A 15,629-nucleotide genomic window follows, 5' to 3' on the forward strand; every position below is an offset into this window, starting at 1 on the left:
TATTTTACCGATCTAGGTATCCCCCCTTTTCCAAATTTTAATATCGACTCAAAATAATTTAAAAAGACAAATTACAATAAAACGGTTTATTATCCAACTATCAGAAATTTCACAACATGCCAAGGAAGAGAGAAAGGAGCAATTAAATAATAAAAATTATAAAGGATTAAAATATATACATACATATATATATATAAATGGGGAATATCGCGCTTCTGATAATCGCTGCGAGTGTGTGGGCTAAATTTGGAGAATCCAAATTTATGCCACACGAATGGACACTGTATGTGGCCGGCTCACGCGTCGGAAAAATCTTCTGATTTGTTCGTGTACGCACCAGACGGAAAAACAAAAAATATCGTGTATCCACTCCAATAAATAAATAGAATTGAAACGACACTTTGAAATGTTTTCCCGGTGAAAATGAATAATAATAATAAGTTTCAATAAAAATGATAAAATGTAAATTGAATTTTATCATAACGAGTTTGCTTAAATTTCCTTTCTTCTGAGAACGCAGCAATGCGGGACGGGTAAGCTAGTAATAGATACATTTTGGGGCACAACAACGCGTGGCGGGGTCTGCTAGTTCTCTAATATATAGGCTAGATGTTATTTACTATTCTTACGGATTTCAGACATTCCAAATGCATGAAGTGTATATCATTATATGGATATAAATTGCTTAAATTTAACTAGGCTTATTGTAAAAAAAAAATCCAGCAACGAGTTGCTTAATATTTCCGGCAACATTTATAATCGTTTGTGTGACACTATCTGTTACGATATTTTATTATTTAAAAACTTTTTAAATTATTATAAAATGGCAAATAGCTTAATTTCAAGGGTAGGGATGGGTTTTTATGAAAAGAAATTGTAAATGCTAATAACGAGTAAAGTCGTCATTATGTCTGATCCTACTCGAGATACGATATACGATCCTTTTATCTCCCCACCCCTTCAACCTTTAGTCAACAAAATTTAATAGCATCGATTTCCCTAATAAATAAACCACCCTGCGAAATTTCAAAAATTTTCGGCAATTTCGGTTATTAAGCGAGTTTCTGATGTTGACGGGAAGGGGTGACTCCAGGAACATTCTAGACGTCAATTCTGCTGATGGGGAGATGTATGAAATTGTCATCAATAAGGGCCGATTAGCTCAAAAGTATTCGAGAAACCAGTTTGTCACTTTTCAATAGACATTCATTTTACAGAATGATGCAGTTGCATCTCTTGTACCTTTGACCATCTGTAACAAACCATGTTGCGGCCGAAGTTTTCATCTGTAAAACGTGAACGTCGAACGTTGAGCGCCGCTCGACGTTCGACGTTCAATTCAGCCAAAAATATTTGGGTGTTATGTAGAATGACCGGTGAAAATAATTAATTGCCTGTATTTTATTACATTAACCACGAATATTGATTACAGTATTTTGTAAAATAACCAATGATTATATATGGTAACAAATTTATTAGATTAACCGTAACATATTTATTTTTATGTCTTTTTAATCTTTGCTCACTAAAAAGACCATTTTTCCGTGGGTTCGTCCAAGCCCATAATGAAGTGGCCGGATGTTGTGAAACGTGGCCCGACTCAGCCGGAACAGATCACACCCCGAAAATTTCTTGGGACAATTTCGACCGCCCGAATTCGATTTCGGATCCCCCCAGTGGTATTATAAGATATAGAATTAGTTTTAATTTTGCGTGTTTGGATTAAATTTAAATGTCTGTACGATATTTATAAGGTGCAATTTTTCGAAAATATGAATGTTCAAATTGAAAATAGATAAATTGTTTGAATTCTGTGGAAACATTCTGTTCAAAATCTTTAGTAATAATCTGATTTGAGGTTTTTCTACAGTCTATTCTTTAATAAACTCTTGTCTGGAAAGCAATTGATCTTCCTCAACATAAAATTTATCAAAGGAAATGAACATAGAATAATACAATCATTCTTCTTCATTTTAGAACTTAATTATCTGAAAGTAAAAGTAAATAAAATTAATATTTACTTGCATATTAATCTTATTTAACAATTAATAAATAAATGTTGATATAAATTGAATAAACAAAAAAATTATGTTGTGAAACTGTACCATATGAATGATTTTTTTACAAGTGATAAGTCCTCTTACACTATGGGAGAACGAATAACTCGAGATTATCAGTTAAAATGAAAACATATGATGAGGAAGTTGTTGTAGGGCCTATTAAGAAGCAATAAAAAAGCTAACACAATAGTTGGAAGTTTCTTTTACTATATTATGAAGGACTTTGATTAAGTGTGTCCCTGTCATTAAAGGTGATTGGATTAAACTGAGGACTGAAGCAATTCAACATTTGGGCGATCTGCAAAGGGGGTGTCTTCCAAGAGGATTTTCTAAACTAGCCCCTATTTAGGTGTTAGACACCCAAAAGAAACCATAAACGCAGCGTGGTCGGTTAGACACGCAGCGTTTTAGGGTTTCTTTTGGGTGTCAACACCTAAATAGGATTTCTTTTGGGTTCTAATGGTGTTCAGTGGTTTTATCCACTCGGCTAATGGTGAGCAAATGATAAATGGATATTCCTCATAAATATCAAATAACGTCTGTAATTCTTCAACATCCGTCAATTATTAAACTATGATTTTGCATTGCAAACTGTATTAGTGCAACGAAATCATGTGACATTCCAAATTCAAACTTGGCTGCAGACTTCAATAACTACTATGCCATTCTGAAACGTTCTACATTCTTCGTGATAATTTCAATAATATATAAGATACGCGTATATGAATTGTATGTCTACTGAAATTATACTTTGGCAAAGCTCAAGGCAGCGTAGTTTACTTGAAAATACCAAGTTGAGCTGAGGTCTTGATAGACGAGCTGCGAACTAATCTGTGTATTTGGACCAGGGCTAAACTAAGCTCAGCTCAGCTGGGATATGTTGCAGCAAATCCCGAATTTCAAATCAAATGGCATCTTTAATAATAATAATAATATATATATATACTTCCTTTTTTATACTTTATAGTAATAAAATATATAAATCTAATTCTTTTTCTAATATCTTCTCATATAACACTATAAAATTATAAATAAAACTATAAAAGCATCTTAGTATTAGGCAAGGGATTCATACAAAACTTATTCAAATCGAAACAAAAATAATATATAATTTTATAATATAAAAACTAATAAAACTACATAAAAATATATATTTACGTAAGTTTTAAATGATAATTCTTACACACAAAGTATTATGTGAGTTCTCTCTCAAAAGCTGGATTATCATGCGACGATAACTTTGCAGCAGTAGAGCTTTTTTTCCTAGATTTTAAAATAATAAAAACTTATATTAATAAAATTTATTATATAATTTGTAAACTGAACATTACTTTATACTATTACAGTCGACCCCCATAACACTGTTGATTTTTCCGTTTTATATGAATTCCATGTTGTACGAGTCGCTTAGATTTGTGTACAAATACGTGTGCCGGGCTGTGAACGGCTCACGTATTTGTAAAATCTAAGTGCCTCGTACAACATGGAATTCATATAAAACGGAAAAATCAACAGTGTTATAGTGGAGTTGGCTGTATTATTATTATTATTATTATCAGAGATTGCTGTATTGTCCACTACAGAATAGATTTTATTCTTACGTATCTATGACGTAATGAATTTCATGTAAAAAAAATAATTATTACATCACAGATAAAGAAGAGCAAATAACGATAAATTTTATTATAATATTGTACAGTATTATAATTAATATAATAATTTTTTTCAAAATTTAAATAAATTTAAATACGAAACGGCGCGTTGTCATGACAACTAAGAAAACAAACGTCTGCTCTCCAAAAGATAATGCAAAAGTTTAATAATTAATATTTTATAATTAAACCTCGTCTGAATTTATAATATTGAAATGTGTTAAACGGTGAGTATTTTATTTTATACGGATATAAATAGAATTTATATATCAGTAACAGATAATCATAAGAAAACTGTTTTCACTTTAGGCTTACATCTAAGCCTAAAAAATAAGCCTAAAATGAAATTGTAATAGATGGTTGGTTGGTTGGATAGTTGGTGTTTATTGGCACAAAAGAAGTAAGTTTAAAGGCCAAACTGCGTTACATCAAACAGTAAAAACTGTATAAATATAGATTCTATATAATATTAAACACTATAACAATAATAAAAACAAAAAATAACAAATATACAGAACTGTACATATAAACAAAAACAATAGCATATTTTTAATAGTAAAATAAAAGTAAACGAGCGATTATTTATTGTGATACTGTCATAATACTAGCTGCAATTTCTAATCATATTTTTAATTTATTTCATTTAAATTATATGATCTCCACCTCAAATTAGTAGTGGTCTTGCCCCTGTATATAATACTTTTCCAGTTAGCAAGCCCCCTGTATATAATATAATTTTCNGCCCAAGACATAGCCAAAGATTGCAGCGCCACAGCACTGGCGAAAATTTAAATTTGCCGACTGGAATTCTTTCGGATGATTGACGTTTCGGACGATTGACTTTCGGATAATCGACGCTCTACTGTAATTATTTAAAAAATTATTTACTTACGAATTTTTCTTTTCGATAAATATTAAAATATAGTGAATACAAAATAATAGCATTGCACTAACAATAGCCGCAATGCCAGTTATCCGAAATGTTATTCTCCCTCCTAGAGAATCGAATCCTGTTCCTGCCAAAATACTTCCAATGGCAACTCCTATAAATAAATTTATATTAATATAAATCATTTAAATAACTATTTTGTTAATTTTAGCTTTACCTAATCCACTATACGTTCCTCCAAATATTCCTTGCATTGTAGCCTCCGTACCATGAGGAGCATTTATCTTAGCAAAAGAAGATAGCGCAGCCATGAATACTCCGAATGATACTCCTTGAGTTAAGTCAAAAATCAACACTAACCATGGATTATAAATGAAAGAATAACATATAAATCTTATAGAAAAAGCAATAAACGCTAACACGACACATAATTCATGGCCTATTTTTTCAATAATCAATCCAGAAAAGAAGAATAATGGAATTTCTGATAAAACGCACTCAGTCATAACAGATAAGCCAATAATTAGTTTACTAGCACCTAAATCATCCAAGTACCACAACTGATAAGAATCCAGTACTCCAGTAAACATGCCAGCGATGCATGACATTACAAGAAATATTTTAGGGCGAATTTTACGAAAAATCTGAAAAATATCGCTGAAGATGTCTTCTGATGTTGCTACAATTGTATTTTTTGCTTTCGATAATATAGATGTGTCTATGAGCACAAAAACTATCATTAAATAAAATCCCACTGAATAATTTGGTGTGTAATCATAGATGATTCCCATCACAACTGCTGTGATACCTGCACCTAAAGTACCCCATAATCTTTGTTTACCAAAATCTCCAACTTTTTCAGATAAATTTTCGTAGCAAAAAGTGTCAGTTAATGTCCACAACACATTCACCAATACACCACAAATGACTCTAAATATTGCAAAGAGCCAAAAGTGTAAGCTATTGTTTGATTCATTCTTGCATTCTGAATCCAAGCAATGTAGTATACAATAAGCTGTACAGTTTTCGATGCCATTAACGTTTATTTTCAATAAATTCTCTTTTAAATTAGATGTTACTCTGGTCGAATACACGATACCATTACAATCAATACTACAATTCAAATCAGTATTGCAAAGTGACCAAGATCCTGGTTGATTTATGACTTGAGTCACTTGACTGAGCGATGTACAATTTAATTTTATTGGAGTTAAAACATTTTCTGAAGGTTTATCCTGAAGAAAATTTAGAACAAGATAAAATGAACTCAATGTGAGCATTAAAAGTATAATAATAAGCTTGTGCTTCTGTAGTTTATCTGACAAACAGCCAATGGACGGTTTTGCTATAATACTTAAAAACGGTATAATTGTATGAATGATACCCAAAGAAGTAGCTGCAAATCCTAGTTGCTTGGCAATTAAACCCAAGTATGGATCTATAGCTGTAAATCCTGCAAATTAAAATTTTATTAATTAAATTTGCCATGTTATTCAGTCAATTTAAAGAATTGGTCATCTAACTCTTTAGTTTTGCATTGAATGGTGCAGAGAGCTTTGTATTGAAGGATAGGAGAATATTATCACAGAAACAAGAATATTAATTATTAAAATAGTTAATTTTAGGATTTGAAAGATAAAAAAAAGGTCATTTGAAGTGGAAGGCTCCTAGAAGAAACATACATTTAGAATTATATCCTTTGACACTTCCATAATACTTTTAATGGAACTTTTAAAGCAGAATTAATCCTATGGATGTAGGAGCATATTTACTATATTAGTAATGTTTAACGTTAATGATCTACAACTGAAAGTTGGAGTCTAATAAACACTATGAAGTTCCCAGAAAACAAAAAGAAGTATGCTACGTATGATACTAAAAGGCAGAAAGGCACGGGTGATTATATCAAGAATTGGAATACAAAACAATATTTATCATTAAAATTTCTAAGTTTAGGTGGGATAGAAAGATATAATGACGACAGATGGACTAAAATAGTGAAAACGTAAATGTCATAAGATAACAAGCAACTAAATGGAAGTAAATTGTGCGAAGAGTACAGATGCTGAAGACAGAAGAAATTAGAAGATTCTTGAAGAGAATTTCGTTCATTGATAGACAGGTTACGGTGAGAAAGATTTTCCTTGAAAATGTTTATTTACAAAGCTAAATGCAAACGTTAGATTTTAGATGGCCAACTGTAAGAATGCATGCATTCTAAAATATTTAATCATTAAGAGTTATTATTAATACATTACTAATTAACATAAATTGAAATTAAAGTTTAAACCTCATACAAACATTCACGACTTTTTCGTACGTAGTGCCCCTAAATCGTTTTTTTATCTGCCAAATTTTACATTTTCGTACATTTTTAATCGACATGCAAAAATTTCGATGTATCGTGCAATGGAGCTATTTTCCACTTTTGGTTTTGTCAATAGAAAAATCAGTTGCGATTTTAAATCTTTCTGCTCTACGGGCACTAAAAGGGCTTTTTGTAGTCTCATCGTGGAGAGCCAGATGAAATGCCAATGAATTTAAAGGATGATGCTCAGAGTTCAGAACTCCCTTCTGGAGTTTTTCCAAGTAAATCAGGTGGAATAAATTATTTTAAGGTGTACTCTTTCCTTTATGCATTCCTTCTAAAGATTCTGGATGATGAAGCACCCTAATAGTTGACTCTGGATCCACTATTAGGGTGCCACATCATCCACCTGACTCATTAGGAGGAAACAGTTAAGTGGGCTTGGTTAGTATTACGTAATATATAGACGATCCGTAATATTTTTAATGTGTTTTAAATGTTAGCTGTTAATTTAGAAACTTGCAAGAAGTCTTAAAGATGAATTTGTTAAATTTTTGAGTAAAAAAAAAGTCACATAAATATGATAAATGTACTATATTACGATTTATGTATTTAAATAATTTGTAAATTAATTTGAAAATATATCAGCATTGAGTTATCAATATATTAAATCGTGCTTACAAATCATAAGATAACTTTATGGAAATTCAGCCTAATATTATTCTAAACTTAATGGACATTTAAGAAAATAAACTGTAATTAATAACAAATCCATTTAATTATATAAATATATTTAATAAAATACTTACCTGAAGTCATTAAAAAAAAGTGAAGTTTTACGAAAAGGAGTTTCTTGTTTATTTGAAATTTCATATTTAATTATATAAAATGAAATGTTTTAGAACAATTTAAACACTTTACTTTTATATTTTAAAAATAAAATTGCATGAGATTGGTTTATAAATATCCATTTTATATGCGAATATATTCAACATGAAAGCAGCCAAAGGGATATTTATGTGGTTTATGTATAAACTGAAAGGATTTTCCAATTGAATATCTGTAATTGATAGACGTCACATCTCAAGGTTATCCACTTACAGATGTATAATTCAATCAGAGAAACTCTTGTATAAACTTTATTACACAAAAAATCGATTAATCATTGAGATAAAAATGATCTTATTTTCAAAAATTTACTATCTCTTTGTTTAAAAATTTTATAAATTTAATAACAATTTTTTAAAAAATTCTTCTACGAATAAATTTTATTTTGATAGTTTGTATATTATTTATATTATAAATATTATTATTATTAATTCCATTTTTATAACTGATAAAATATATTTTGTCCATCCGGCTGTCTTCTTACATGTACTGTACTATTGATTGTTCGTGGTTCGATGAAAACAATTTAATAAGTATATACAATAGAGGTTTGTTAGTCTGTGCCGGATTAACACTTGATAATCATCATCTTAAAAGTAATCGCTAATCCGGCTTGCTAGTGTGAGATTTTTAAGGGATACTTCGCCTAATTTTTACGAGATTTTAACTTAACTTCTTAACGCCATCGTTAAAATAGATTAAAGAGATTAAATGTCATCCCTCTCGTCAACAACCGCTAATAGTTTATAACACCCCTTTGATAACATCAACATTCGCCCCTACAAACATAGTCAATCTAATGTTGCATGTATCAAAGAGTACAGTTGACGTCCGATTTCATCATCTTCTCATCGTCCCAGGAAAACCTATGTAACTTTAGCAGGGCCGTGCGGTAGATTTTCACAGTATGATGCAAGTCTTTGAAATGCCACCCCTTAAATACTGCTTATGCCGTCCCATTACGGTGCGGCCGCATCTTTGCATCATAGCACGTCACAGCCCTGAATCTTAGTCGTCAACAACACTCAATCACATGACCATTTTCCCAGGCGTTTCCATTTTTTTTTTAAAGAATATTGTGGCAACCTAAAATTTGTTTATCGGTGATCCAACGTGCATTTCTTAATCTATACTAATATTATAAAGAGGTACTGTTTGTAAGTAAGTTTGGATGTAGCGGGTAATCTCCGAAACTACTCATCCGATTTCAAAAATTGTTTACCAATATTTAGAATGGAACTTCAGGGTGGACATAGGCTGTATATTATTCCGTTAAACATTCATATAAATTAAAAGCCTTAACCTAGATTATATATTTTATGTCCAATAGATGGCGCTACAAGTACGACGCCCTAAGTTTGCTTTTCTGTGAAAATGAACTAAAGCAGATCATCTTCTATCTATCTATTGATATATAAATAAAAATGTAATGTTCGTTTGTTCCTACCGATTCCTTTGAAATTTTGACACAACGCTGCATTCGAATACGCACATGTTTTTATATAATATACGTGTCGAAATCCCCCCCCCACAGGAGATGGACAGGGTTAAGGCTTACCGTGAAGAACTTGGCTTCTATTATACTATTTTAGACGCGGTTTTTTGCGTTTTTGATTGCGTTTTAATAGGGTACGTCAAGAGAATGTACACTAAGAAGAAATTTTTCGAAAAATTATTCCCCCACGGGGGAAGTATTATACACTTATCTATATATATAAAAATGAATGTATGTGTGTGTTTGTCCTTCATGCATTACCACACCGTTTATCCGATTGCCGTGAAACTTTGAGAAGTTGTTTAATATACTCCTGTGAAGGTTTCTGGCGTAGTACGATTGCCATGAAACTTTGGAAAGTTTTTTAATTTTTTAATACACTCCCGCGAAATACATTTATCCTACGATAGATGGCGCGCGTTTACACGAGCATTCGCGCACAGTGTGTTCGATCGATTTCAAATTGTGAAGACCATTTCCCCCCTTCAAAAAATATCTTTATATATGCATTTGTGAACTGTTATTTACGATATTCGTAATAATTTTTGTTTAATCACTTTATTTCAACTTTTTTTTTGCTAATTATGTATTCACTGGAACTTCGTTAAAATCTTAACTGTACCCCGAACAACAATCGAAGTTGTAGGAAGAAATTCGCCTATTTTACCGATCTAGGTATCCCCCCTTTTCCAAATTTTAATATCNCCAGTTAGCAAGCCCCCTGTATATAAAATAATTTTCCAGTTAGCATGCCCCCTGTATATAATACTTTTCCAGTTAGCAAGCCCCCTGTATATAATACTTTTCCAGTTAGCAAGCCCCCTGTATATAATACTTTTCCAGTTAGCAAGCCCCTGTATATAATACTTTTCCAGTTAGCAATAGAGTCATGCCAGTTATCTATTCCTTTCAGGGAAAAATTTTTGAATTGAAATAACGTGACTTCCAGCTTCTATTAGACATTTATAAACAGTTAATCAGGGCCTACTGCCCTTAATATTTTTACACTTGTCTCGGCTTTCAACTATCTAACTCAGTTTTCCAGATTAAGGAAGAACAGACAGTTGAAATTTATAAGTCTACAATTGTTTTGAAACAATTCCGATCTCTCTATACACATTAGTGATTTTCAGAAAGTTCAATAGCACATCAAGTCTCTGGATCAGAAATTCTATTACAATATTTATTTATTACAAATGTCATTTATCGTATTCAAGTTAAAATATAAAATAAATGCGAGAATTGAACAAGGTAAAGGAAAACAACTTGATGATGATTTCATTAGAAGATGGTATGAGCCAATTTTCTGACCTGAGAAAGTGTCAGCTTGAGCTTTATCAGAATTGATAGTGACACCTTTTCTTTCACTCTTAGTCGCTTCTGGTAAATTTGCACCTTTGAATACGTCGAAGAATGGCCGATTTTAATCAATCGTCGCCCGTTCTTCCAGTCGTTGGATTTGTATTTGTGTGTTTTATCTGCATTTCTGCTTATACGTTATCCAACGAGTGGTGCGGTGTATCGTACGAATTAATTAAAAACTAACTAAAATTTGATTAAAAATTAAAGTTTTTTACCTCCTTCTGTTTTCAAAAAATTTTAACAACAAATGAAGAAACATCAAAAGACAATATCCTATAGTAGTTGCAATTGCAGCATAATGAAATGTATATCTTCCGCCAAAAATATCCATTAAACATCCTCCTAAAATATTCCCAACTGCCCAGCCTGAAAAAAAAATATATTTTTTTTTTAAATGTCATGCATAGATTAAATGTAGGTATGTGTTAATTTATTATTAAAATTAATTGAAGTAGAAAGATTCCATATTATTTTTTATTATAAGNATTATTATTACATATGATAAATGACATAACCAACGAGAAATTACTAGTTAATACTTAATCTAGAATGAGAGCCTATGGTTTCTTTTTTTTCCTGCGAAGTTGCACGCGAACAAAATGTTATTTTATGCAGCCTATTCGACATTTCTACAAAATTGAAGGTTAACTAGATTTTTTTCCTATTCCTCCTCTAGAAAAAAGAAAAAAAAAATACAATCGTGTTTTAGAGTTCTTTCTATCAGACAGAATAAAGTTATTTAGGTAAGTGAAGTTTGATTTTACAACTGTATCCATTCTTCGGTGTCATTAATTATTACAAGACTAAACACTAGGGATATTCCCGGAATATACCCGTTTTATATTCTCTAAATAGATTGTTTGAATATATAGGAAATTTAGTGGCTGTTATCCATTTTTGTACTCCTTAAACAGACAGTTATATTCTCGGAGGAACGAAATTCGATTTGGTTTACTGTCGACAGTAGCGCCATCTGTCCGGAAGAGGTACAGAGGTAAGTGTAAACACAAGCTCCGGTTCAACCAGCTGCGGAACGTGCGATAATCAATTTTCTCTCATCGTTTGTACAGCTAATCAACTGGCACGGAACCACCAAGAGGACCACTACGTCAGACCGGATAGCCATTCGATTAAATCCTGTGGTGTCACGTGATTTTTTTTAAACTTTCTTGCCCGCTAACTACGCCGTTCTTTCCACTTTTTTCCATCTTAATCCGAACCCGTTAAAAAAAACAAACTATTTAGCAAGCAATTTAATTCCTTTAATTACCAGAAAATAACTTCGCCATTTTTATCATTAAAACAATAAAAATTATTAACAACACTAATATATTTCTGGCCTGCGCATCTCATAATTAAGTCTTAATCAATATTATATGGATTCGAAATCAGTAAAGTAGTTCGATTAAACATATTATAGTTTGACGTATATATATATACATATAGGTTTATAATATGAACTACTTTACTGATTCAATTCGTACTGTTAAGTGTCGAGCATTGTTAAGCAATTATACTCTCCGGGAGTCGCGTATTGTTGCATAATTAAATGCTCTGAACAATACATAATAATATTAGATTATATAACATTAAGCAGAAGGATGAGGCGCTAATCACGGAAACCTTATACATTACGTCATTTAGAGGTTATTTTCGCTTCTTACTTTCATCGTCCTTATTGGTTAAACGGAAAAACGGAGATTAAAACGTCATTTTTCTATATAAAATTTTATTTACCAAATCCAGAAAATGCTGCTCCTAAAATTCCTTTCATCGTTATTTCAGTTCCTAGTGGAGAAATTTTTTTCGCGTATGAACTTAAAGTTAAGTAAAAAAGTCTATAAGTTAATCCTTGCATCACTTCCACTGGTAGAACATACCAAGGATCTTCAAGTGCAGAGTACATAAAATATCGAATACTGTAGCATATTAATGCAAAAAACGTTGTAATAAAATGCCCTAACTTTTCAATTATCTTAAAAGAATAAAAATATGTGGGAATTTCAGAAATACAGTTGATAAATAGAGCCATACCCATTAGTGTTTTCGATGCGCCGAGATCAGCAAGATACCAAAATAAAAAAGTGTTCAAGAGAGTAGAAATGATACCTATATAAAAGGCAAAACATATGAAAACGATATTTCTATAACACGAAGAAAATAATTTTAAAAACTCCGTATTACTAGTCGCAGTTGAAACCACATCCACTTCGACACCACATAAAATTACAAAGTCGAGAAACATTACGCTTACCATAATGTAAAACCCAACTAAATAATCAGTTTTTTGTTGGGATGTAAATAAATCTAATATGTAACCAGTTAATAAAGCAAAACCACCGGTACCGAGTGACGTCCATAATTTCTGATTACCGTAAATTCGGGGACTGTTATGTACCAACTCGTAACAAGCGGTATCTGATAAATTGTTCATCATGGCAGCCAATAAAGATAAGAAAAAGTAAAGAATCAAAATCATCCAAAATTGAGTGTTGGCGTAATCATTAACAGTTGAACAGCAGCTGTAATTACAAGGGCAAACAATGGTACAGTTATAAATCACTTTTGTAGCACAGGTCGGTTTGCTGTCGTTTGATACAGCAACAATACCATTTTCAAGCGTTATCAGATGCATCAAACGTCTTTCCTCTTTCTGTTTACATATCATCGTTGTGGCATTGTCGTAATAATTGTCCAAAATTAAATCTGGTAAAATGTCTGTGATGTTTGATGAAGGACTATAAACAGCGCATGTTGTACACAACGTCCCACATACGATCGTTTCGTTTGCTTCTAAAGTTCTAAATGGAGACTCTTCAGGTAGAGGGGTTGTCCATTCATACGAATCACAAGAAAACGTTGAGACCAATGTCAAACTATTAGTTTTTGATGTTGGAATAAACATTACCACAATACAACAGATAGTATTTATGATAACTAGTCCCATTAAACTTTGTTTTAAATTGTGTAGATAATTAGTAAATGCATTAAATAAAGGCCTGGCTACTGTAGCTATCAGAGGAGCTAATAACTGCACCACCCCTACAGCAATAGCACTAATTCCAGATTCTTTGGCGAATATAGGAAGATATGGAATAACAGCTGATTGAGCTGAAAATAAATAACATTTGTTTACTTTTTTTAAAATTTAGTAATGGTAAAAAGTCAATTTAATTCAAATTTATAAGTAGTAAAAAATTTAATTATGTTTATAAACTAAAAAAGAAATTGATTGTTCATTATTTTTATTATAATCAGATTCTTTGTATGTTGTTTTAAGGCTAATTTGTTGACTTTTAATAATTCATTGATAATTTCTAATTATTATTCTTTTTTCTCTTTTTTTCTTTTCTTCCCTTTCATACTAGTTTTATTACAGTTAATAATTTCTCAATTTTTTATTAAAAAAAATACAAAGCTTGTATTCATATACACCAAAATTGAGGTCAAATAACAATGAGTTTTATGTACAATTCTAAAANAAATTTTTTTAGATCCATTTCTGTAAATTAATCGCGTTATTCATATGAATAAATCCTTTAAGACAGATCATTTTTGTTCTTTCTTGCCTTTTTTAAAAGAGATTTCAGTTATTAAATGTTTAAAAGTAACGCTCTGGAACCTTTTTTTTTAAATATTTCAAATTGTAATAATTGGAATTTCATTAGAGAATTGCAAAATCTGAAGAAAAACAATACAAAATTGAGGTTCTCATTTATTTTAAGTAGAATCCATTTTGGTGGAATCTGATCAGACAATAAAATTATAACACACGCTTTATATTTTAATGTAATATCTTGTTTGTGTATTTGGATTTCGTGAAATAGTACCTTTAAGTGATATTTTTCCTATATAAAAAATGGATAAAACCCAGCGCATTAAATTTACTAATTTCTTGTTTTAATTTATTTTATAACAAGTTAATTATTACCCTGCGAATTTACTTGGCGCAGAATTATTTTACTGAAAGCGAATCCACTGTTTAAAATTTCATTGTATTTGTCCCTGTTACATAATATTTCTTCGCATTGCCAACGGTCAATGGGAAACTTACAAAAAGATCATTAGTTCTTTGTTATGTTTTTACATGAAATAGCACTCTTATCGAACAAATCTTAGCAAGGTACTGTACATTTTTGAACGTTGCCTGCTTCGTTTTTGATTACTATTACGTTTTCTTCACTTCATTTACCTGTTTTTAATCATTGTTTACTCCACTTCAGTCGCTTTATTTTCGATCATTGTCTCACTTTCAGTTTGATTTCGATCATTATATCTTTCGCCATTTTTACTTTAATTTGGAACTTCACGTTGGTCTCGCCTCATTTGCCTGTTTTGGATCATTTAATTTGCTCCAATTCAGTTGCTAGTTGATACCGTACATTCAATACAGAATTTTATAGTAAATGACTTATGACTCACTCGTCAGTGACATAGAAATAATTATCCAAAATAATTTCTGTTTAACAAAAATTAGAAATTGTAATATGCATTTTTTAAGTGTTGTAATTACTATAAATTTATTTGACATATAATAATTTTTAAGTTATTTCTTAAATTTTTACACTAATACTGTATTTGTTTCCACTCTGTCGTATAATAAGCCTCAAATTTCATGAAATTTTTAAAACAAACTTATCGCCAAATTTATATAATTTTCAACAGTATCTATAATAATCTGTGATATCATATTAATTAATTGTAAGGAATAAAATTAAAGTATGGGTTTTTATAACCTATTGAGTCAGTACCCCTTCCAATGAACTACTTTACAGTTTGACGGAAGGATGAAAGAGAATGAAATAGGTAGAAAGGAGTTTAAAGTATGGAAAAGATAAAAATGTGTAGAACAGGTGGAAAAATATAAAACAAGATGAGGAAATGATGGAAGTGTGTGGAACATAAGAAAATATATAGAAGTGGAAGAGTATGGAACAGACAGATGTATAAGACATGGAAACGTATGTAAAAAGTG

At 31.0% G+C, this 15,629-nt stretch overlaps 2 protein-coding genes across 2 annotated transcripts in view; both read right to left on the reverse strand.

The window, feature by feature from the left end:
* The window catches only part of LOC111636954, a 34,859-nt gene extending 27,077 nt beyond the window's left edge, over positions 1 to 7,782 (reverse strand). The window contains exons 1-3 of the mRNA XM_023382336.1: positions 7,719 to 7,782; positions 4,819 to 6,054; positions 4,605 to 4,755 (exon numbers count right to left, since the gene is read on the reverse strand). Of these exons, the coding sequence (XP_023238104.1) occupies positions 4,605 to 4,755; positions 4,819 to 6,054; positions 7,719 to 7,782 (1,451 nt within the window). The remainder of the gene's footprint in view (positions 1 to 4,604; positions 4,756 to 4,818; positions 6,055 to 7,718) is intronic.
* Positions 7,783 to 10,833: 3,051 nt separating this feature from the next.
* On the reverse strand, positions 10,834 to 13,859 carry LOC111636956 (major facilitator superfamily domain-containing protein 6-like). The gene is made up of 3 exons (XM_023382338.1): positions 12,392 to 13,859; positions 10,897 to 11,020; positions 10,834 to 10,837 (listed from the first exon to the last, which is right to left on the reverse strand). Exons 1-3 carry the CDS (start codon positions 13,599 to 13,601, stop codon positions 10,834 to 10,836), a joined length of 1,338 nt encoding a protein of 445 aa, XP_023238106.1. The 5' UTR covers positions 13,602 to 13,859.
* Positions 13,860 to 15,629: the final 1,770 nt, after the last annotated feature.

Source organism: Centruroides sculpturatus, unplaced genomic scaffold (genome assembly GCF_000671375.1).
Source record: "Centruroides sculpturatus isolate CEXI.00-Female unplaced genomic scaffold, Cexi_2.0 scaffold1032, whole genome shotgun sequence".
Lineage (NCBI taxonomy): Eukaryota > Metazoa > Arthropoda > Arachnida > Scorpiones > Buthidae > Centruroides > Centruroides sculpturatus.